The following is a 26,042-nucleotide window of genomic DNA, read 5'->3' as shown; positions in this document are numbered from 1 at the left end:
TCTCACAGTCTCCCCCCTTTAAGAACATTCGTCCGCGAATGGGTCAAGTCAATTCCTTGGTTTCATTTCTTGTCCGCTGATACGTTATTTGTGAGGCTATATTTGTTACATTTTCAAAGCATAAATCAAATTCTGAAGATTCCAACTACTAGGCTTCGTATAGCTATCTCGCAATAAGAAATTTAAATTGCACTTTCAAGTCATTTAAAATCCAATTAAGTTGCTATACAGAAATAATTGGCAATTATTTAAATGCGACTCACCTTAAGTCGTAAATATGTGGGGGGGTACTTCTTCCTCATTTCCTCCTCAGCTTCCCAGATCATTTTCTCGATGTTGTTATTTCGCCATAACACTTTTACGGAAGCCACTTCTTTAGTTCGAAGCTTCCTTACCTGCCGATCTAAAATAACTACTGGTACCTCTGCATAGGTTAAGTCTTCAGCAATGTGAATATCCTCAATGGACGTAATATGTGAAGGATCTCCAATGCACTTCCGCAACATAGATACATGAAATACATGATGGACTGCTTCTAATTCTAAAGGCAAATCAAGCTCGTATGCCACCCTACCAATCCTCTGAAAAATCTTATACAGTCCAACATACCTGGGGCTGAGCTTCCCCTTCTTTCCAAATCGCATGACACCCTTCATAGGCGATACTTTCAGGAAAACCTAATCTTCTACATCAAACTCTAAGTCTCGTCGTCGAACATATGCATAAGACTTTTGCCGACTTTGTGCTGTACGTAGCCGGTCTCTATTAAGTTTTACCTTTTCCATTGCTTGCTGGACTAAGTTAGGACCTAGCAACTCTGCTTCCCCAACCTCGAACCAACCGATCGGCGACCTACACTTCCGCCCGTATAGTGCTTCGTAAGGAGCCATCTGAATACTAGCTTGGAAGCTGTTATTATAAGCGAACTCAATAAGAGGTGGATGATCAACCCAACTTCCTTTAAAATCTAGCACGCAGGCACGTAACATATCCTCAACTGTCTGAATAGTACGCTCTGCCTGTCCATCAGTTTGCGGATAAAAAGCGGTGCTAAGATTTACCTGCGTGCCTAGACCCTTCTGAAAAGATTTCCAAAAATATGGTGTAAATTGAGCCCCTCGATCCGAGATAATAGATAATGGCACTCCGTGAAGGCAAACAATCTCTCGAATGTAAAGCTTGGCATAATCCTCGGTTGAATATGTCGTCCTTACTGGCAGGAAATGAGCAGATTTTGTAAGCCTATCAATAATTACCCAAATAGAATCATACCTCCGTGGAGTGCGAGGCAAACCAGTGATGAAGTCCATATTTATCCTGTCCCATTTCCATAATGGAAGCTCAATACACTGAGTTAGGCCTCCAAGCCTCTGATGTTCGGCTTTAACTTGCTGGCAGTTGGGACATTGGGCTACCATCTCCGCGATATCATTTTTTATTCCATTCCACCAATAGATCTGTCGAAGGTCCCGATACATCTTTGTCGCTCCGGGATGAACTGCATATCTAGAATATTGGGCCTCCGAAAGAATCTTGGCACGGAGCTCTCCTACAGACGGTACACATAAGTAGCCCTGGTATCTAAGGAGTCCATCTCCAGTTAGCTCAAATAAAGGTTGTCGCTGTTGTGGAATACTTTCCCTCAGTTTTATAAGCTCAGGATCCTCGTGTTGTCGCTCTTTCACTTCAGTAACAAAAGAAGATTTTGCCGTATTCTGAACGAGAATGCGTCCACCCTCTGTATCTACCAAACGCACCTGCAAACTAGCTAGCTAGCATAGATATTTGGTCATCTTGACCTTATCAGCTTCAACATGGCTTAGACTACCCATGGACTTATAGCTAAGGGCATCAGCAACAATATTAGCTTTGTCGGGATGATATAAAATATCAATATCATAGTCCTTTAGTAATTCTAGCCATCTTTTTTGTCGTAGGTTCAGTTCCCTCTGTTTAAATAAATACTGAAGGCTCTGGTGGTCGGTGAAAACATCAATATGAACCCCATATAGATAATGCCGCCAAATCTTTAGGGCAAATATAACTGCGGCTAACTCAAGATCGTGCGTATGATAGTTCTGTTCATGTTTTCGCAACTGTCTGGAGGCGTACGCGATAACCTTACCATGATGCATAAGAACACAACCTAGGCCAATTCTCGAGGCATCACAATATACAACATAACCCTCGGTGCCATCCAGAAGAGTCAAGACAGGTGCCATAGTAAGCCTTTTCTTTAGTTCTTGAAAACTTTGTTCACATGCCTCAGTCCACTGAAACTTAGCTCCCTTATGTGTCAGTTTCATCAATGGTGCAGAGATAGAGGAAAATCCCTCCACAAACCTTCGATAATACCCTGCCAAGCCTAAAAATCTACGAACCTCTGTCGGATTCAAGGGCCTCGGCCAAGTCATCACAACTTCAATATTTTTGCCATCAACCTTGATACCATCGTGGGTAATAACATGACCAAGAAAAGCTACGGAAGTTAGCCAAAATTTATATTTAGAGAATTTAGAATTTAACCTGTAGTCTTGGAGAGTCTGCAATACAGCTCGCAAGTGGTCCGCATGCTCGGTTTCCGATCGTGAATATATCAGGATGTCGTCAATAAACACAATCAAAAATTCATCAAAGAATGGTTTGAATACCCGGTTCATAAGATCCATAAAGGTTGCTGGGGCATTTGGAAGCCCGAAAGACATGACAAGGAATTCAAAATGGTCATACCTCGTCCTAAATGTTGTTTTTGGGATATCAATATCCCTGACTCGTAGCTGATGATAACTGGATCGCAAGTCGATCTTCGAAAAGAATTTGGCACCTTGTAACTGGTCGAACAAGTCATCAATCCGTGGAAGAGGATACTTATTCTTGATAGTGACTTTATTTAGTTGCATGTAGTCAATGCACATCCGCAAGGACCCATCTTTCTTTCGAACAAAGAGCACTGGAGCACCCCATGGGGATGTACTTGGCCTAATAAAGCCTTTATCAAGCAAGTCCTTCAGTTGTTCCTTCAATTCCCTTAGCTCTGCAGGAGTCATTCTGTAGGGAGGAATGGATATAGGCTGCGCATCAGGAAGCAAATCTATAGCGAAATCGATTTCCCTTTCGGGGGGAATTCCTAGAAGCTCGTCAGGGAATACCGTCGTGAATTCATTCACAATAGGAACCGACTGAAGAGTCGTTGGCTCCTTATCTATATCCCTAACATGAACCAGATGGTATATACAACCTTTAGCAATAAAATTCTGAGCCCTAAGGTATGAAATAAACTTACCCTTGGGCGTGGCTACATTACCTTTCCATTCAAGGACAGGCTCACCAGGAAAATGAAATCGGACCAACTTTGCATGACAATCAATATTAGCATAACAAGCTGCCAACCAATCCATACCCATAATGACATCGAAGTCTAGTATAACCAATTCAACTAAATCAATAGAGGTTGGACGGTCATTAATTAACACTGTACAATCTCGATAGACATGATTAGCTACAATAAAGTCATCAACTGGCGTAGACACCTCAACTGGTTGTGGCAACAACTCAGATCTCATGTCAAGCTTACCAGCAATAAATGGAGTAATATATGAAAATGTAGATTCGGGATCCATCAATGCATAAATGGCATGAGAATGTATTGTCAATATACCTGTGACAACATTTGGGGATGCCTCTGAATCCTGTCGGCCTGTGAATGCATAAAAGCGGTTCTGGCCACCACTAGAACCTGAGGTGTCTCCTCCACCTCTCCCCCTACCACGGCCCTGAGTAGACTGTGGACCTGGTCGGGGAGCACGGACTAAGGGCGAAGAGGCTGCTGTGAATCCTGAAGGCTGAGCTGGTGTACCTCTGCCTAACCCCGGGCACCGGCTAATATAATGTCCTGTCTGCCCACAATGAAAACATGCACTCGAACCCTGTCTACATTTCCCGGTGTGCAGCTTACTGCACTGAGTACATGGAGGAGTAAGTTGTATCATCTGTGCAGAATGCTCTTGTCGACGTCCCTCAGGCTGGCCTGAGCTCTGCCCCGGTCCTCACTGAATATAACGATCAAACTGTTGGCCCTGTATCTATGGTAGGAAACTACCTGCTGATCGAGGTGGATATCGATGGAGTGGGGGCCTAAAATTAACTCGTGTCTCCCTATAAGACCCAATAGTACGAGCCCTCTTACTCTGCTCCTTATCCCTGCGAGTATCATGAATCCGACGGGAAAGGTCCTCTGTAGTCTGAGCAAAAGCCTGTATGCGGGAAATAACTACATCATCCTATAGGGATGCAACCCTACAGTCTCTAATCAGATGATCCCCCAAACAATCCACAAAATGATGAACTCTAGTCCTCATGGTTCGCACTATATCTAGTGCATACGTTGCCAAAGAATTAAACTTATGGCTATAATCCCTCACACTCATATCCCCCTGCTTTAGGCTAAGAAACTGGTCAAGACGGGCCTCCCGAACCTCCCGTGGAAAATAATGGGCTAAAAGCCTCAGATAAGTCCTCCCACTCTGCTGGTGGAGCATCAGGTCCTCTAGATCTCTCCCATGCCTCATACCATAGGACGCCTACATCACGTAGTCGAAAAGAAGCCAACTCCACAGCCTCGGTGACTGAGGCATGCATCACCCTCAATACTCTATACATATGGTCTATAAAGTCCTAGGGATCCTTAGTGGAACTGGATCCTGTAAATAATGGAGGGGCCAAGTGAAGAAACTCTCGTACCGTCGAGCTTCCTATCCGATCTCTCCGGGCATCTGCTCCTGACTCTAGCTGTCGCTCATGAATAGAAACCATCCTAGTCAGCAACTGAACAGCCTCCCTCATCCCCTTCTCCCCAGTCTCTGATGGGGGAACAATAGGTGCTGGAGGTCCTGTGTCTCTAGCTGCATCTCTCTAGGCTCCAACAAGTGCAGGGGAAGATGAAACTAGGGGTACTAGAGACTCACTGTGAGCCTCTAAGGGAAATCTATCCCTCTGACCCGGTGGGGAATGACTGGTACCTTCTCCCGGATCCATACCTATTTCTCGATGTGCCATATCCTGAGCGTAGGTAGTCTGTTAGATAGGAAACACAAAGCACGATTTAGATTTCATATGTTATTATAACTTCGCTCTATAGCACGATCTATTAATTGAAAGAAATGTAACCATTCCTAAATGCCTCATAGCCTCCTCATTATAAGTGTGGTGCATAACACACCCATAAGCAAGACTCTACTAGACACGGCTTCTGGACTCCCTGTGATACGGCCTGCTCTGATACCAAGTTTGTCACGCCCCAAACTAGGGGAGGCACGACTGGCACTCGATACTGTATTCGATCGAGTTAGCCACTAAACATACTAGCTAACTAGACTAGGGGCCTAATAGATCGGGCATCACAACATCTGAAATACTAAGCCTGGACCGTAAGGTTATGACATGAATAATAATAAGCCATATAAACATAGGTAGACAAGCCATAATAATAAAATACTAGCTGGTCGACAAGGCCGCGACTGAAGACATACATGCCTACACACCTATATATACATGCCAAGCCTATGGCTGGAGACAGAAAGCAGCAAAAAGAAACCCAGAATATTGTGTCCACAATAGCCTCTAAGAGTGTCATAAGCACTGTCGGGATAAGGCCCCAACTATACCCAAACTGTACAACAAAAGTAACCATCCTATGAAAGCTCCAGGAAGAGGTGGATCTTACCAACTCACACCTGAACCCCGAAATCCTAGCGGAGGGGTCGATCAGAGTCCCTACCTGGACCTGCACGCACGAAACAAAAATGCAGTGTCCCCAGGCAACGAGACATCAGTACGAATAAAAATGTACTGGTATGTAAGGCAGAAAGTAGAATCATACGTAGCTGATGTAAAAAGGTAATAAAGATACCACCTGACACTGAAACTCTGATGGCCTCTATGGCCGACATGTGACCTCATAGTAATAAAATATGCATGGTATGCTCGTGTAATCGTATGTCGTGAATACATATATATTGATGTAAATGCATGACATACCCAACCAAATTCTAGCAATGGCGGTCTCTCCCGGTAGCTAACCGGTATCATATTGCCAACTTGTGGCCATCTGTACAATATATATAGTCTTTCGGGCTAATAGGCCCCTTACCTCCGATTATAGCTCGAAGTCCATGCATAATATGTCATGTATGATATGAACTTTGAATACACATAATAGGCCATAACAAGAACTTAGCCAACCTTGGCTCATTGGTACTCTTATTCTCATAATTTCATAATCACCTTCGTATCACATACAAATGTCTCGTGGAACCTCATAACTTTTTTAATAAGTTTGAAAACTTAACTCGACTTTTAGAAAGATAACTTAACTCTGAATATGTTCATAAAAAGCTTAAGGTGCTTCACTTAGTCCTTATACCTGATTTCTTGATAATTAGTAAAAGAAAGTATTTCAAAAAAATTAAATGTTTTAGTCGTTTAAACATAAAAATTATATTTGAGAATTTTGAAATCGACGTGTCACTTTAGAGATTTTAAAATACACTTTAACAAGGAAGAAGGACTGATCGCAAATACTAAATGCCTTTATTTTTAAGTCACACAACCCAAAGACGAATAAGAATTCATATATATGGACATATATTTAAGAAAGCCGACAAAATGACATATATAGATGTCGAATACCCTTTTTAACCGAACGAGTGGAATATCAACCTAATAGCATCATGAAAATACTTCAGCTACGATACCAATGCCTTTCACAGAAGGTCTTTCTAGCAACAGAATAGTAAAATATCACATTTGGCGTCTTAGGAATTTCCCAAAATTCGTGCTAAAAGGAAGGACGAAGCTTAGCCTTAACATACCTCTCCAACGAACGTCTGAATGCCTGTAGTTCCTTCACTAAAGTTGTTCCTTACGTCCTAAGCTTCGAAACCACTATATATATGCAGCTTATACGCACCTATAAATAGTTCATAAATGAGTTTAAATCGACAGATTTGCCATATGACCCTAACTTGACGAAACGCCCGTAGAACTTTGTAAAAACGATCATAAAAGAGTCCCAAGATGATTATCTTGGCAAACCAAGTATAAATCCTAAAGAACCAGAAAGAACAACAATTTCCTATCTTCCAAAAATAGCTCTAAATACAGCTAATAGAAGGGGAAAACTATTGCAAAGCGTAGAGATTGCGCTTCTAGGCATGGGGGCAAACTTTAACGATAGAAATCGTTAAAAACACACCTTATTCACTCAAGAACACTATGAAACCCTCTCTTAAGCTTTCTCACTATTTTGGGACGAAGATGAAATATTTTGGGGTCTTAAAAGTCGGATTTTCCGACTTATACCACTTGTTTGACCCGATCCGGTTCGCGACCCGATTTCAGCCCGGACAGTCCCCGGTAAAACAGTCATAACTCTTTACTCCAATGTCTGTTTGATGTGAGATTTCTTTGGTTGCAAACTAGACTCGTAGACCTTCGATTTGGTAGGTTGTGGGTCCCATAAACCTTTATATATTTGGAGACATGATCTGATACATTTGACCCAGAGTTTAGAAAATATATTAGAGAAATTTACGATAACTTTTGCCGACCTTTATTTCGCAACTTGCTTGACTCCAAAATTTAACATGTGACTAGTGTGATATTATAATACCTCATAACACATTATTATTAGCATATTATACACTCTTAGTCTTATCCCACAGGTGCAAGTTAACTTAAACCTTCCGAGCGCGCGGGGTGCTACCCGAGCCATTTCTTTAGCCATGAACCTTTGTTTAAGGGATTCCTTTGACTTAAAGCTTTAGTTTAGTTTCTTGATATTACCATACATTTTCAGTATTATTCTCCCAATGTGCTGTACCCAATCATATATACCTAATATAACCATGCCACGTTACGTATATTACGTAAGAGAAGAGAGAAACACCTAGGGCCTCACAGTATTAGTCTCAACTGGCTATAGCAACTCGTGTCTACGTACACATCTACTTTCTTGATAGTGTTGAAGTACTTCGAAATTTTTCTAGGGTGTTACATTCTCACCCACTTAGGATCATTCGCCCTTGAATGAGAAGTAGAGTCTCCCCTCAAACACATAACATAACGTATCTATTCTTTCGCACGTCTCAATCCCCCAAATTTTACTAACTCCCAAATTTTTCAGAAATTTTGGCAGAGTCTCCCCTGTAAATGGGGCTTATCCACCTGCCATAGTAACACCAAAACAACTCCTAACAACACATCCTAAACCCAACAAAGCACCACAATGTATATATCAATAACACTAATCTCGGCATTACAAGCACTGGATTATCATAATGATATCAGGACATGAAGCATATCATATGTATGCCCATCACCACATCTCTAGTCTTAATAGTTGTTCATGATCGATTACAACATCGCAAGTTAACCTCATGTTAACCAAAACCTCGTTTCGAATTTTCACAACACTGACATCAAAATGTGAGGCATGAAGACCTCATAACTATTTACCTGACTTAATGAGTCACATTTAACGCCGCCTGGGCACTCACCTCGTGGGCTAAAACACAATATTTTCCTCACAATTATGGATAAATATGCACAGAAACACATAAAAGAATTATCAAATAAGCCTAACATGCATGACTCCTTATTAATACTATAGTACAAATTTTAATTTTACAAAAGGAGAATTTAAACTCATAAGTTTTTCACCACAAGGACCTCGTCCTTATATAATTTCCACCGCGGTTTATAGCCCAGTTTAATTATTTCACACCATATAAAAAATGTGAGGATCTCGTCCTCAACTCCGAATCATAAGTATTTTTGCACATTGTGCCAACTGAAATTTTTAATTTCCTTTATTTCTTCTTTTCAATAAATTTCGTAACTAATTTTCACAACACATAATGAACCCCCATACCGGTAGGGCATATAATTCATAAAATTGTAATAAATTATCCCGAAATCACATCAAAACCCACTGTAGTGAGTAATAAGAAGTCACCTTTTGGACTCATAGCCCATAATAATGTACAAAACAAAATGATACACACGGGCTAACACAATAAAATCTCCCAACGGGTATAAACACGGGAGTGGAGTACAAATTCACTAATCCACCATATAAGGAGCATGAAAGGAGTTATCACCTCGATAATCGGAATCGAATCAAAATTAGAATAATGCTCCTTTTATTGTAAATTGATTCATATCTGTAACGACACTATCTGGTGTATCGGCCTCAGCCAAATCATAGCAATTATATCAACGCGTCAGGCCTCCACCTCTTAGGCGCCCTCCACCCGCCTATCCTCCACACCTAACTGGTTATGCACATGGAGTATTAGTTGGAATAAAGCTTGTAGCTTGAGTGCTTTGATGAAATCTACCCCTCCCAAGTCTGGGACAATTTTTCTTGATGTGTTTAGTATCACCACACTTATAACAATCCATCTGAGGCCACGGCTGCTCGTACAGAGTCTGTGATGGATAACTGAAATAACCACAGTAAGAACCTCGTTCCAATGGTACACTAAAGTATTAACTGGAGCACTACGAGTATTTTTAATTGCAGATTGGGCTGACCCATTTCCCGAGCCTCCGTCATGATGAGTCATAGTTGTAGAGTAGAATCTACTAAATCCTCTAAAGTTTCGAGACCTTTTGGCCTCCTTAGCCTCAGTTTCCTCACTTCGAACATGTTCTAACATCCTATCAATCTCTACTACTTGCTGAAATGGAATATCAGTCTGCAACTCTCGAGCCATACATATTTTAAAATCATAATCGAGCCCTTCAATGAATCTGCGGACTCGCTTTCTAACTGTACAAACCAAGATAGGTGCATGGAGGGCTAACTCACTGAACTTGATAGCATATTCTGATACCGTCATGGTTCCCTGACGCAACCGTTCAAACTCTATGTGCCACGCATCCCGGAGAGTCTCGGGGACAAACCCTTTCAAAAACATCTTCGAAAACTGAGCCCAGGTTGGTGGCATTGCACTGGCTAGTCTACCTTCTTCATAAACTTGCCACCACTGATACGCTGCTCCTAACAGCTGAAATGTAATAAAGGCAACTCCACTCACTTCCACAATACCCATGGTGCGAATAATACGGTGACACTTTCCTAGAAATCCATGGGCATTCTCGGTAGTTGTGCCATTAAAGTAGATTGACTATATCTCTTAAACCTCTCAAGCCCCTTTTGTTCTTCTAATGCCTCTGGCCTGACCTCATACATGACCAAAAAAATAGGTTGTACCGGCACCATACCAGAACCTGACCAATATAGACATGCTGCTCTGGAGTATGGGCGGTAGGAGCCTGAGCTCCTCCCCCAATCTGTGAAATATTTTGTGCAACGGAGTTCAACCCTGCTTAAGTTAATATACCAAACATGTTCAGGAATTGTGCTAAAGTCTCCTGAAATCCTGGGGTAATAACAGGTACATCCGGTACCTGTCCCCCGACCAGAGCTACTGGAGGCTCCTCAATTGTTACTCTGACAGGTGCTCTAGCTGTGACATGTGCCCTTACTCGGCCTCTACCTCGGCCCCAGCCTCTTACGGCTCTAGCAGTATGCGCGGTTGTTTACTCAGATGACCCGGTAGCACGTTTTCTCACAATTTGTGAAAGAATAGAGATACAAAAGCTCAAATTCCAAAATCAACAAATTTCGCAGACAGGAATGAAAGAAGTGGAAATTTCCTAACAGTTCTGTAGCTTCTTGAAGATAAGTACACATGTCTCTGTACCGATCCAAAAGACTCTACTAGACTCAATCGTGACTCGTAGAACCTATGAACCTAGAGCTCTAATAACAACTTGTCACGACCTAAAAATTCCACCACAGGCGTCGTGATGTCACTTAGCCTCTAAGACTAAGTAAGCCGATTATAATCAAAATTCAAGCCATTTGTAAAAAAAACTTATAATTTAATACAACCTCCCAAGACTGGTAATACTGAGTCACGAACTCTAACTGAATACATGGAATGATCTCGAGGACCGAATGCACAATATTGTTCGAATAAGAAATTAACAGTACAATAAAATGAAAAGACTCCAAGGGACTGCGATGACCAAGCAGTCCTACCTTAAATTGTTGCGATCATACTCAAATCTTTGTCCGAATCTGATATCTTCAATACCTGGCTCTACATAAAAATATTCAGAAGTGTAATATGAGTACACCACGGTCGGTACCCAGTAAGTATCAAGACTAAACTCAGTGAAGTAGTGACGAGGTGCAGTCAAGACACTCACAAGTCAAATAACATGTGCGATATAGCATACAAAAATAATAGTAAACCAATAGCAATGATAGCAACACCAATAAACTAGTGATTTAAACTGCAAGGCAATAGGAACACAATAAATATTACTCAAACGAATAATAAACACAAGTACAACAATTAATCAAGTCCTTCAAGATATACAGCTTTTATCTATAAGCTTTTCAACAAAAGTCTCTAGAATATAATCATTTTCAATAACTTTATTTCGAATATACTTCCTTCAAATAAATATCTTTCCATTATAATTCTTTCAAATAAATATCTTTCGAATATAATTTTTTCAAAAAAATATCTTCCGAATATAATTCTTTCAAGTAAATATTTTTCAAATATAACTCTTTCACGTAAATATATTTCAAATATAATTCTTTCAAGTAAATATATTTAAAATATAATTCTTTCAAGTAAATATCTTTCAAATATAATTCTTTCAAATAAAAGTCATCATCTAACACCTCATTTAACTTTTCTGACTTGAGAAATATATTCAAAATATCATATCAAATGGCACGGCAATACCTTCGTGTACTTGTCTCACTCTCAACCAATATATATATATATATATATATATATATATATATATATATATATATATATATATATATATATATATATATATATATATATATATACGTAGACCAAATCAATTGGCACGGCAACACCCTTCGTGCATTTATCTCTTTCTCATCGTGCATACATATAACAATACCAACTAGGTGGGAAAAAAGTCAATAATAATAAAAGAAATAAAGTGAAAGGCACACAGTAAGCAACAACGACTACAAGTCGCATTAAAAACATAGGTGCACAATAACATCTAAAGATAAAGTCATGAATGTATACACAATAAAACGATATCACATTATAATGTATGTCTCTCGTCCTCGCCTGCACGGAAACACCCTTCGTGCCATGAATATATGATAATATAAAAATAATGGCACGGCATCACCCTTCGTGGTTTTACTTTCATCCTCACCTGATAATATAAATTAAATGGCACGGTATAACCCTTCGTGCTTTACACTCTCAATGGCACGACATCACCCTTTGAGCTTTAAACTCTCAAAAGGCACGGCATCACCCTTCGTGCTTTACACTCTCCCTCACATGAAAATATAATTCAAATGGCACGGCATCACCCTTCGTGCTTTACACTCTCAAATGGCATGTAAGACTCGATGCCTAAGGGATAATTCCCCCACTCAAGGTTAGGTAACATACTTACCTTATTGAAGTTAGGCCGATATTCCAAAATAGCTTTCTTTCTTGAATTGACCTCCGGGCAGCTCAAATCTATCCAAATTAATTGTATAACTTCATTACAATTCATCGAAAATAATTCTGGATAATAAAATACCAACTTAAAATTTTATTCTAAAAAGTCAGCGCGGTGCCTGCCCCTCGGAACCCGACAAAATCTTTACGAAATCCGAACACCCATTCTGAAACGAGTTCAACCATACCAAAATTATCAAATTCCGATAACGGATCGCCCTTCAAATCTTAAATTAAAGTCTAGAGGATTTCTACCATTTTTAAACCAATTCACTAATTTAGTGATAAAAACAACAATAGATTCATGTAATTTAACCAAAATCATGTTAGGAATTCTTACCCCCAATGTTTTCCTTGAAAATCTCTCGAAAGATCGCCTCACCCGAGCTTCCTTGGTCCAAAAATGGAAGAATGAGACGAATTTGGACTTTATTCTGCTTCCCAGGGTTTTGTTCTTCGCGTTCGCGACCCTCCCCTCGCGTTCGCGATGAACAAATTCTCCAACAACCATTTTCAAACTCTTCTCATACAGCCTCTAGTATAGTGGTCATAACGTTTTGTACAAAACTCCAAATGATGAGTGGTTTAACTTTCTGAAAGCTAGACTCCAAGAGCTAAAACTTTCATTTGTTGCTCATCTCCCAATTACTTATATATCTACCATAACCTTCTGTAGTGTATCTACCCTAGCCGTTTGTACACAACTCCAAATGACAAATTGTTTAATTTTCTAAAAACTAGACACAAAGGGCTAAAACTTTCATATTTGGATCATCTCCAAATTCTTTATGGATTACGATATATGAGCCTCCAAATTCAAACGACGGACAACAAACATCCCTTCTTGGTGAACGTGAGAGCCTCTTCCCGAATGCGAAGAACAAAGTCCTAATAGCAAAATCCTTCTTCGTGAATGCGAGAGACTCCTCACGAACGCAAAGAACAATACTAGAACCAGCAGCATCAAAGCACCCAAACTTGGTCCGGAACCACCCCGAATCAAACCCGAAGCCCCCGGAAAGACTTCAAGGTACTGTGATGACCAAACAGTCCTACCTTGAATCCTTGCGATCATACTCTAATCTATGTCCGAATCTGATATCTTCAATACTTGGCTCTGCACAAAAATGTGCAAAAGTGTAGTATGAATACACCACTGTCGGTACCCAGTAAGTATCAAGACTAACCTCGGTGGAGTAGTGACGAGGTATAGTCAAGACACTCACTAGTCAAATAATCTGTGCAATATATCATACAAAAATAATAGAAAATAAATAGCAGTGATAGCAACACCAATCAACTAGTGATTTAAACAGCAAGGCAATAGGAACACCATAAATATTGCTCAAACGAATAATAAACACAGGTACAACCAATTAATCAAGTCCTTCAAGATATGCATCTTTTATCTATAAGTTTTTCAATAAAAGTCTCTAGAATATAATCCTTTTCAATAAATATATTTCGAGTATACTTCCTTCAAATAAATATCTTTCCATTGTAATTCTTTTAAAATAATTATATTTCGAATATAATTCTTTTAAATAATTATCTTTCGAATATAATTCTTTCAAATAAATATCTTCCGAATATAATTCTTTCAAGTAAATATCTTTCAAATATAGTTCTTTCAAGTAAATATCTTTCAAATATACTTCTTTCAAGTAAATATCTTTCTATTATAATTCTTTCAAATAAATATCTTTCTAATATAATTCTTTCAAATAAAAGTCACCATGTGACACCTCATTTAACTTTCCGGGTGTGAGAAATATATTCAACATATCACATCAAATGGCACGACAATACCTTCGTGCACTTGTCTCATTCTCACCCAATACATATGTAGATCAAATCAATTGGCATGGCAACACCCTTCGTGCAATTATATCTTTCTCGTCGTGCATACATATAACAGTACCAACTAGGTGGGAGAAATGCCAATTGTGACGACCCGACCTGTCGTTTTGAGCTCTAGCAGATCGTTTGGCAGTTTGAGGCCCTTAGTAGCTTCACTTCAGGTATTACGACTTGTACACGTGATCGGAATTTAATTTTAAGAAGTTCGGGGTTGATTTGGAAAGAAATTTCTCATTCCAGAAGCTTTAAGTTGGAAAGAGTGACTAAGGTATGATTTTTTGAGTAAATGACCTCGGAATCGGTAAGGTTCCAACAGGTTCGTATGATGATTTTGTAGTTGGACGTATGTACGGGTCGAATTTTAGATGACCCGGGAACGCTTCAGCACCTATTATGGAAGTTGGCATTTTTAGAAAGATTTCTTAAATTTGAGTTGGAGTGCATTTCAATGTTATCAATGTCCGTTTGGGATTTCGAGCCTGGGAATAGCTCTGTATGGTAATTCTGGTGTTGGGAGCGCGTCCGGATGTGGATTTGGAGGTCTGTAGGTCATTTTGGGGTCAATTGGCGAAAGTTAGGAATTTGAAGGTTTTTGAGAAATTTGACCGGGAGTGGACTTTTTGATATCGGGGTCGGATTCCAATTACGAAAGTTTGAGTACGTCCGTAATGTTAAATACAACTTTTGTGCAAAATTTGAGGTAAATCAGACGTAATTTGATAGGTTTCGGCATCAAATGTAGAGGTTTGAAGTTCTAAAGGTCATAAAGCTTGAGTTGAGTTGCGATTCGGGATTTCATCATTGTTGGATATGATTTGAAGTCTCGACTAAGTTCATAATGTGTTTTGGAAATGGTTGGTGTGATTGTATGGGGGTCACGGGGGTCCCGGGTGGTTAACGGATTGAATTTGGAATTTGAAGAAGAGTTGAGGCAGCTGATATCTGGTGTACCTACACCTGCGAGGTTTTGATCGTAGGTGCGGAGCAGGCTGACCAGGTGAAGGACCGCAGGTGCAGAGCTTTTAGCCGCATCTGCATAAGCGCAGTAGCAGAAAGTGCCTCGCAGAAGCGGAAGGTTTCTTGCACCTGCAAAGCCGCAGGTACGAAGGACGGGGCTCGGAAGTGTGTTCTTTAAAAACTAGGGCTTGGCTCATTTTCACCTAATTTTTCTCATGAGAGCCAGTCTTGAAGCGAGTTTGGAGCTCATTCTTCGTCATCAATGCCAAGGTAAGTGATTCTCACATATTATAAGTTAAATACATGGTTGGTATAAGGATTTAAACATGGAAATTAGTATAAATTGTGGGGGGTTTGGTAGAAGACCTAGATTTTGGTATTTTTGAATTTTAACCACGAAATTGGGCATGGAATTGAGAATAAACTATATATTTGAGTTTGTGAGGTTATGGGTAAAGTTTATCTTCAAAATATTTTTGGAATCTGGGCACATGGGCCTGAAGGTGATTTTTATCGACTTTTCGATCGGGGTTAGAAATTATTATAAATTGGATTATATTGAATATTTGAGTATATATTAATGGGTTTGCATAATTATTGGCTAGTTTTGGAGGGTTGTGCATCGATTCAAGTTGTTTGAAGGGCTCGGAAGCCGGTTATGGAACTTCGGAGCGATGTAAGTCTCCTTTCTAACCTTGTAAGAAGGAATTAACCACATAGGTGAATTAAATAAATGTTTGTACCTAATTGTGGGGGCTACGTACGTACCAGGTGACGAGAGTACGTACGTAGCTACTATTATACTATTGTCCGGGTAGTTTAGGACACGTATCATGCTATACTTGGAATGTTTGTTCCCTTACTTGCTAATATAATCACTTAGTCATGATAGAAATTGATAAAAGAATTTTATAAAGTTAAATTCACTTACTTGAAAGTTTTTATGAGATATTTGACTGTAAATGAGAAACTTGTGTTTTTTGAAAATAATTGTTATTTGTTGGATCGGATCGTACGACCTCGACATGATTTGCACATGCTTGTATAGCTTGCCTTGAAATTTATAATTAATGATATTGCCTCCTCGGCCTGAGTTAAATTGTTAAATAATGGGAGATAAATTTGGAGATTTCTTAATTATAAAAGATCTGCTTACTTACTTCAAAATATTGAGCTTGAAACCGTTCATATAATCCATACTTAATTATATCATTGATATCCTATTTATAGCTCATAGTAAGTGTCGAAGTCGATCCCTCGTCACTACTTCTTCGGGGTTAGGCGGGATACTTACTAGGTACGCGTTGATTTACATACCCATACTACACTTGCTGCACAATTTTGTGTAGGTACACATATGTTTAGCGGCCTTGTGGTAGCAGAGACACGATTATGGCAGGGACTTAGGTGAGATGCATTCTATACGACGCACCGTAGCCAGCAGAGTCTCATTTAGAGTATTGTATTTTCTTTCCTGTTCAAATTTGTATTTTGGACAGTTATTGTATTTTATTTTAAATTTCTAGAAAAGGCTCATGCACTTGTGACACCGGGTTCTGGGATTATTATGGGATGTTCAGTATTGAAATTGGAAAACATTGTTATTTATTCTGTAAATTTATCTTTTACTAGATAAATTTAAGTAAATTTACGATTTAAAAAATATTAAAATGAGAATTTAATTAACTATTTAGTATTGGCTTGCCTAACAGTGGTGTCCGGCGCCATCACGACCTTTAATGAATTTTGGGTCGTGACATCGTGGTATCAGAGCACTAGGTTCACTTAGATCTCACGAGTCATGAGCGAGTCTAGTAGAGTCTTGCGGATTGGTACGGAGACGTCTGTACTTATCTTCGAGAGGCTACAAGGTTGTTAGGAGCACTTCCCTTCTTGATTGCTCATCATGCGATTTGATTCCTTTATGGCTTATGCCTTTATTTCTTTCCCATTCAATCTTATGTGACGTGAAGTGCTGGTTATAAATCAGAAATTGAGGAATTGTAATGGTACTACAGATGAGGTGCGGGATGTTTCTCCCCGCGTAGTTGATTGGGTTATTGTCGTCGCTTTGTGGAAGGATATTCTGTCATTTCAACTAGGAGCTATACTTTTGAGAGCTTTGAGGCTATGCACAGGTTGCTATGATGCTCATGAGTTGTTATCGCACAGTATTGATGTAAAGGTAGGATGCTTGCCTATGTCTTAAGGAAGTGAATAACTTGAAAGGAGGTTTACTCAGTGCATGATTCAGATTCGGTATTTTACTTCGGACGAAGGAAAGGCAAACGAACTAAGAATGTTCATACTTGGGTTGATGGAGTAGCGAGACTTGATATTTTCGAGCGTGGTGGAATCTTCGCATGTGAAGTGGCGTCATCGTCCTTGATTGGTTATGATGTGTTAAGTTTGCCGGTGTTATAGTTTCCTTCAATTTGCCTTGGGGAAGGGTATTATAAATGGTGCCCAGAAAGCGGCTGTCAGAGGTAGCAGTGTGCAGTGGTTCAGGATCGAATCGGCATTCCCGATATTGATGGCTCGAGAAAGATGATTTCCGGAAGGGTTTAAAGTTGGTAGTGATCTATCGGTTCAAGTGCTAGAGAGGTAGATTTTAATTTAAGGCAACAACTGGCAAGCGAAGGATGAGGAAGGACATACAGGAGGTGTCTTGTGGTGGTTAAGTTCCTAGAAGGCCAAGTGTGAGAAACAGAAGTCGAGTAGTTGCTTAAAGGAGAGGGTTTGACCAAAGTGGGAGAGTGGCAAGGTAGCATATGGGTTACGGGGTAGGATAGCTACACGTCTTGAGGAAAGTTTGGAGTGATTGGGATTCATGGTGGACAGTGACTAGGTCTACAGGCTTAATTTGGAGTATCGGCTGCTATATTGAGGAAGATTGGGTATGACAGGAGGGGGTATCTTAATATGAAAAAGGATACAACATGACTTTGGATTGGAATGTACTGTCACACGTTTAGTTAATGTCAATAGGGAGCGAACGAGCTTGTACAACTGGTGAATGAGCACAGGCTCATGATGGTTTGTTAGCTTCGTGGTAATTGTACTCGGTGCAGCATTGTGGGAATATGTCGGCATGTAATTTCCACAGGTGGGTTATCTCCTATGAACATGTTAGCGGTCGCGTGGTGTTGGCAAAGCTTCTGCGAAGAATTCTATTGGCTACCCGGTAAGAGATTGAATATGTAAATGTGGCTAGTGGTTCGGAGTGTTCATTAAAGGTTAATAGAAGGATTTAGAGGAATTTGGCGGGTTGATTGTGCTGGATCATGTCGATGAAGGAATAATCTTGGTTTGTTCCAGGTTTATGCAATAGTAGCTTCAAGCTAAGTGGGAGAGTCCCACCGCCTACAGTTGGATTACATGGTCGTCTATTTGTAAGATTTTTGGGGTATCGGCATATTGATGAGTTGTTACAACTAAGGAAAGAGAACATCAGGGGTAATTTGAGCAAGCGATTTGAGGAATGTATGTTATAGTTGGCCTTATCGATTCAAGCGCAGGCTTGTGGAAGACTCGGGATTTATGCTTCGTATAGAGGCGAGTTACAAGGAAGATGATTCGGCCAGGTGATTCTTTGAGAGGGTGCTCATGTGCTAGCGGAGCCTTGGAGTTGATTATATTCGGGACCAAGTCAGAGTGGGTGACTCTCAATAACGGTCCTAGTAGATTCAAAAGTTAAGGTGTGGTGTCTAAGGATTTCGAGTCCATATTATGGTTGAATATCGAGATTTTGCAGCGGATTATGATAAAGGAGCTTGGAATATTCCGGGTTACCTTTGTTCTACGGGGTATCATGAGAGGAAGGGGAGCATGTAACTTTGGATTTATAGAAGAATTATCAGAATGGGTGTATCAGTTGAAGACGCGATTATGCGCACAATGAGGGTATGAAATGGTTCGTGGGTTTTGGGGACAATGAGGTCTCGTGAAATGGGGTCACTCGGGACGAGTGCGGATTGAGTTCGTTATATTGATAAAGGAGATGTTGTTATTTCTAAGGAAGATACAGAGTAAATTAGGAGAAGTCGGGTTCGGTTAGCAATGGTTGAATCGGCATAATGGCGGCGATGATCAGCTCCTTCAGTGTGTTGGGGTTATTCATGTGATTTGTGACAGTACGTGCGAGGTTTGACAGTCGCCGTAACTGATCTTATTTGGAGGCTTTCGAGTATTATAACATGTTATGTGAAGATGGATCCCGGAGGTGTTATGATGGTTTAGACCACTACTTGAGGTTGGGATTTTCTGCGGATATGAGGATTCAGTCGCGTGTTGCGGTGGTTCTCTTGGAATGAGTTGAGTAAAAGGTTTCTATGTGATGAAGTGTTTACCCTATTAATAGTTCGGAAGTTAAGATGAAATTCTTCTACTCTTGCGCATTGGCATGATTAAGTGCAGTGATCGGCATGGAATTCGGAAATTGAGGATCAAGGTTGCAGTTTGGTGTCAACAAGAATGTCAAGAGCTCGGATGAGCGGGAATGGATTCAGATGGTTAGAGTAAGCTGGTATTATCGTTAGCATCACATGAGATTGGTGTCCTGTGTAAGAGGCTTTGAGGAGTGATTTCAGATTTTTTATTTACTTTACAGCAATTGTGTGGCCGGTGGTATGGATGTGCAGACTTGTTATCTGATGCGGAAGGTCGTGGGAGCATGTCCCACGGGGAGATTGTATAAGTGTGACATATAGTCACTTGATTAATCGAAGATTGGAACCAAGTATGGAGATTGCGGTACTATTGTTCATGTGAGAATTTATGCTTGGAGGGCGCTTGGTTCATTTTATTGTGGACTGTGGAGGTTTGTTCTTGATATGATGGTTGTTCTTGTATGGGGGAAAAGGGGTTATTATGAACCCTTGAAAGATTATTAGACTAGTACGGTGCGATCCGAATCGGCTTGAGGTTCGTGGATGGATCTAGATATGAATGTGGGCTCTATATCGGGTCGTATCTGTTCATTTCAACTTAGCGCTCCTTGTGGAGGAGTATTCGGACGTTGAATTTTATTTTGTCCTCGGTTACTTCATGCAATACTATATTGTGTTGTGTGAGTTGTGAAACGGCTTGTTAATTTCATATGTGTTGAGGTTCCGCGTAGCGATGATGTTATGTGAACAAGATGGCACTCGAGATTCAGATCATATATCGCACCTTAGTTGTGCTTGACTTTTGTAGCGTATGGAACTATCTGTCTCCCCAGGGATGGTATTATTCACTTAGCGTGCTCGTGGCCGATATTCGGGTATTTTGTAATAATGAGCATTCTAGCTCGGTAAGTATCTCCTTATATAGATTTTATGTTCGGATCGGGTTGCACGCCGCAACAGTGTGATGTTGCGTACAGTCCACTATATCTATTTTTGTGTGTTTTGTTTTCCATTTTCTGAGAAAGGTTCGTAACACCTTTTCGGTTGTCTAGTTAGTTACGTGGGTTGAGTAGTTCTTTCCAGAGTTCGTTTTCCTTATGTATCATATTCAAGTTTGTAGCTTATTGGCACATTGTGGCCTCATATGAGACTTTTGACAGCGTCTGAGGTGGCTTATTGCCTGAACATCTTATACTGGGAGAGACGGGATTATTGGATTTGGGATCAGTGTGATCATATCGGTATGTAGCATATTAAAGAGCAAATACCATTATTCGGTTCATAATGGGGTGATGATTCTAGTCAAGAGGTGAGGTTCAATGATTTGTTGGTTTGGCAGTTGGTTATGAATTTCTACACATCTCTTCCGTCTTGGCGGTATTGCCAGTGTTGAAACAAGACTTATATATGTCATTAGGTGTATTGTGAGCATCAAATTCGTGAGATTTCAGCTATTGTTATCAGAGGATGTTGTTGGTTATGTAAGTTATATAGTGTGTAGTGTGGATCTAGCAAAGGTATGCAATCATATATTTATGCATCGTATAGAGATTGTTATGGTGTTCGTATGATAGAAGCATGCCTGGTAGAGAAATCCGGATATTGGAATTGGGCTTTAAGGCCTAATGGGCAAAGTAAAAGGGGAAAATCTTCAGATTACCTCGAGCTAATATGCTCAACTAAGTTGTGATAGAACGGGTGGGTGCACGAGGTGTTAACCAGTGATTTCGGATAATTCCAGAGCAATTCTTAGCACGTTCGAGGACGAACGTATGTTTAAGTGGGAGAGAATGTAACGACCCGATCGGTCGTTTTGAGCTCTAGCGCGTCGTTCGGCAGTTTAAGGCCCTGAGCAGCTTTACTTCAGGTATTATGACTTGTACGCGTGGTCGGAATTTAATTTCGGGAAGTTCGGAGTTGATTTGGAAAGAAAATTCTCATTTCGGAAGCTTTAAGTTGGAAAGAGAGACTAAGGTGTGATTGTTGAGTAAATGACCTCGGAATCAGTATTTGAAGGTTCCAACAGGTTCGTATGATGATTTTGGACTTGGGCGTATGACCGGGTCGAATTTTGGATGACCCGAAAAAGTTTCGACACCTATTATGGAATATTTAGAAAGATTTCTTAAATTTGAGTTGGAGTGCATTTCAATGTTATCAATGTCTGTTTGGGATTTCGAACCTGGGAATAGCTCTGTATGGTGATTCTGGTGTTGGGACCGCGTCCGGATGTGGATTTGGAGGTCCGTAGGTCATTTTGGGGTCATTTGCCGAAAGTTAGGAATTTGAAGGGTTTTGGGAAATTTGACCGGGAGTGCACTTTTTTATATCGGTCGGATTCTGATTCTGGAAGTTTGAATAAGTCTGTAATGTCAAATATGACTTGTGTGCAAAATTTGAGGTCAATCAGAAATAATTTGGTAGGTTTCGACATCGAATGTAGAGGTTTAAAATTCTAGAGTTCATAAAGCTTGAGTTGCATTGTGATTCATGATTTCAACATTGTTGGATATGATTTGAAGGCTGGACTAAGTTCGTAATGTGTTTTGGAACTAGTTGGTGTGATTGGATGGGGTCTCGGGGGCCCTGGGTGGATTCCGGGTGGTTAACGGATAGAATTTGGAATTTGAAGAAGAGTTGAGGCAGCTGATATCTGGTGTACCCGCACCTACGAGGTTTTGACCGTGGGTGCGGAGGGCGCAGAAGCGAAATTAGAGTCGCAGGTGCGGAGTAGGCAGGCCAGGTGAAGGACCGCAAGTGCCGAGCTTTTGGCCGCATCTGCGCAAGCGCAGAAGTGGAAAGTGCCTCGCAGAAGCAGAAGCACGAAAGTTTCTCTCACCTGCGAAGCTGCAGGTGCGGCTACTTGACCGCAGGTGCGAAGGACGGGGTTGGGCAGTGTGTTATTTAAAAATGAGGGCTTGGCTCATTTTCACCACATTTTCTCCATGAGAGCCGGTCTTGGAGCGAGTTTGGAGCTCATTCTTCGTCATCAATGCCAAGGTAAGTGATTCTCACTTATTATAAGTTAAATACATGGTTGGTATAAGGATTTAAACATGAAAATTAGTATAAATTGTGGAATTTTGGTAGAAGACCTAGAATTTGGTATTTTTAGATTTTGACCACGAAATTGGACATGGAATTGAGAATAAACTATATAGTTGAGTTCGTGAGGTTATGGGTAAAGTTTATCTTCGAATGTTTTTGGAATCCGAGCATGTGGGGCCGAGGGTGATGTTTATCGACTTTTCGATCGGGGTTAGAAATTGTTATAAATTGAATTATATTGAGTATTAGAGTATATATTAGTGGGTTTGCATAATTATTGGCTAGTTTTGATGCGTTGTGCATCGATTCAAGTTGTTTGAAGGGCTCGGAAGCCAGTTATGGAATTTCGGAGCGAGGTAAGTGTCCTTTCTAGCCTTGTAAGAGGGAATTAACTCCTTAGGTGAATTAAATAAATGCTTGTACCTAATTGTGGGGGCTACGTACGTACGAGGTGACGAGAGTCCGTGCGTAGCTATTATTATGCTATTGTCCGGGTAGTTTAGGACCTGAATCATGCTATACTTGGAATGTTTGTGCCCTTACTTGCTAATATAATCACTTAGTCATGATAGAAATCGATAAAAGAATTGTATAAGGTTGAATTCACTTACTTGAAGGTTTGTATGAGATACTTGACTATAAATGAGAAACTTGTGTTTTCTTGAAAATAATTGTTATTTGTGGATCTGGCTGAGCGCCTCGGTAGTAAATAGATGCATCTATGGATCGCGCCATTCGACCCTCTGGCAGTGCACCGTTTAAATATTTGTTGGATCGGGCCGTACTACCTCGGCATGATTTGCGCATGCATGTATTGCTTGCCTTGAAATTTATAAATAATGATATTGCCTCCTCGTCCTAAGTTAAATTGTTAAATAATGGGAGATAAATTTGAATATCCTATTCATAGCCCATAGTAAGTGTCGAAGTCGACTCCTCGTCACTACTTCTTCGGGGTTAGGCGGGATACTTATTGGGTATGCGTTGATCTACGTACTCATACTACGCTTGTTGCACATTTTTGTGTAGGTATACATATGTTTAGCAGCCTTGTGGGCACAGAGGCGAGATTATGGCGGGGACTTAGGTGAGTTGCATTCTATACGACGCACCGCAGCCAGCAGAATCTCCTTTAGAGTATTGTATTTTCTTTCCTGTCCAAATTTGTATTCCGGACAGTTATTGTATTTTATATTAAATTTTTAGAAACGGCTCATGCACTTGTGACACCGGGTTCTGGGATGATTATGGGATGTTCAGTATTTAAATTGGATAACATTGTTATTTATTCTGTAAATTCATCTTTTACTAGATAAATTAAAGTAAATATACGATTTCAAAAATATTAAAATGAGAATTTAATTAACTATTTAGTGTTGGCTTTCCTAACAGTGGTGTCAGGCGCCATCACGACCTTTAACGGATTTTGGGTCGTGACACCAATAACAATAAAAGAAATAAAGTGGAGGCACACAGGAAGCAACAACGAGTACAAGTCACATAGAAAACATAGGTGCACAATAACATCTTAAGATAAAGGCATGAATGTATACACAACAAAACGATATCACAATATAATGTATGTCTCTCGTCCTCGCCTGTACGAAAACACCCTTCGTTCCATGAATATATGATAATATAAAAATAATGGCATGGCATCACCCTTTGTACTTTACACTCTCAATGGAACGACATCATCCTTCGTGCTTTAAACTCTCAAATGGCACGGCATCACCCTTCGTGATTTACACTCTCCCTCACATGATAATATAATTCAAATGGCATGGCATCACCCTTCGTGCTTTACACTCTCAAATGGCACGGCATCACCCTTCGTGCTTTACACTCTTCCTTACCAAGCACATGTATATCATTAACAAGCAAGGTAGGAAGCATAAATAACATCAAGGAGAGTGTTTAAACCACAACACAATACAACAATTCATATCACAATTTGCCATTGACCACAACCAAATTCCAAAAATGTAGCAGAATCAATATATTTCTCAACAAATAGCCCAAGGCTCCATGCAACGTATATAAAACCTCAAAATAATCAACAGAGATGGAAAATACTCAGTATAGGGCAACACATTCAATAATCTAAATTCTTAATAATTATATAAACACCTCTTCTTAAGCTTATTTAATTAATTATTTGTAGATGAAAAATCCATAATGAAATTAATTTCCAGGAAATATCAAATCATCAATTCACGGAATCCACATAAATATACAAGTAATAATCACATTAAATTGTCATATAAAAATAAATTCAATAAACACAAATTGAGGCATGGCAAAATAGATGATTTAATAAATGCCAACAATTATCCAATTTACTACACAATATGCCTAAGACCTTAACCCAATATATTTTGCACATATAAGTTTGAGTACGTACTCGTCACCTCGCGTACACAGCTTTTCATATTTCACAAATGGCACATAAGATTCCATCCCTAAGGGCTCCCACTCAAGGTTAGGCAAGATACTTACCTTTTTTAAGTTATACCGATATTCCAAAATCGCCTTCTTGCTTGAACTGACCTTCAAACCGCTCAGATCTATCCAAATTAGTTGTACAACTTCATTAACATTCATCAGAAACAATTCCGGATAATAAAACGTTGACTTAAAAATTTACTATAAAAAGTCAACAAAAGTCAACGGGGGCCCGTATCTCGGAATCAGACATAAATTTCACGAAATTTGAATACACATTCCGATACGAGTTCAACCATACCAATTTTATCGAATTCCAATAACAAATCGTCCTCCCAATCTTGAATTTTCGTTTTTGAAACGTTTTCACAAAAATCTTGATTTCTTCCATTTAAATCTGAAATAAATGATGAATATAACTATAGAATCATGAAGTATAATTACTTTCGGATATAAAACACTTACCCCAATCCATATGCTGAAAATCGCCTCAAAAATCGCTTCAATCCGAGCTCCATAGCTCCAAATATGTTTTAAATGGCTGAAACCTCGATATATAGCTGCTGCACAGGTATTTACTCTTCGCGTATTGCGGAAAATGCTTCGCGATCACGAAGCACAACTTTTCTCATCCCAAAATTTGCCTTTCGCGATCGCGAAGAACAACTTTTCTCATCCCAAAATTTGCCTTTCGCGATCGCAAAGAACAAGTGCCCAGCTGTTTCATACAGCTTCTAGTATAATTGTCATAACG

General features: G+C 39.9%; 1 protein-coding gene across 1 annotated transcript; it reads right to left on the bottom strand.

Annotated features, from left to right (window-relative positions):
* Positions 1-677: 677 nt before the first annotated feature.
* On the bottom strand, positions 678-10,115 carry LOC138893038 (uncharacterized). Its single transcript, XM_070176807.1, has 4 exons — positions 9,525-10,115; positions 4,741-4,911; positions 2,975-3,896; positions 678-1,744 (listed from the first exon to the last, which is right to left on the bottom strand). Exons 1-4 carry the CDS (start codon positions 10,113-10,115, stop codon positions 678-680), a joined length of 2,751 nt encoding a protein of 916 aa, XP_070032908.1.
* Between the last annotated feature and the right edge of the window lie 15,927 nt (positions 10,116-26,042).

This window comes from Nicotiana tomentosiformis, chromosome 5, assembly GCF_000390325.3.
Source record: "Nicotiana tomentosiformis chromosome 5, ASM39032v3, whole genome shotgun sequence".
Taxonomy (NCBI): Eukaryota; Viridiplantae; Streptophyta; class Magnoliopsida; order Solanales; family Solanaceae; genus Nicotiana; species Nicotiana tomentosiformis.
This window is presented reverse-complemented; position numbering and strand designations above follow the sequence as displayed.

Bases quoted from the DNA above. Each gene is read 5' to 3' on its own strand.
- LOC138893038 (XM_070176807.1), bottom strand. From the start codon at position 10,115: ATGGGTATTGTGGAAGTGAGTGGAGTTGCCTTTATTACATTTCAGCTG. The intron at 3,897-4,740 runs GTACGAGAGTTT...CATTGTGGGCAG, and splicing joins ATCGGATAGGAAGCTCGACG to ACAGGACATTATATTAGCCG. The intron at 1,745-2,974 runs GTACATCCCCAT...TGCGTTTGGTAG, and splicing joins TAAAGGCTTTATTAGGCCAA to ATACAGAGGGTGGACGCATT.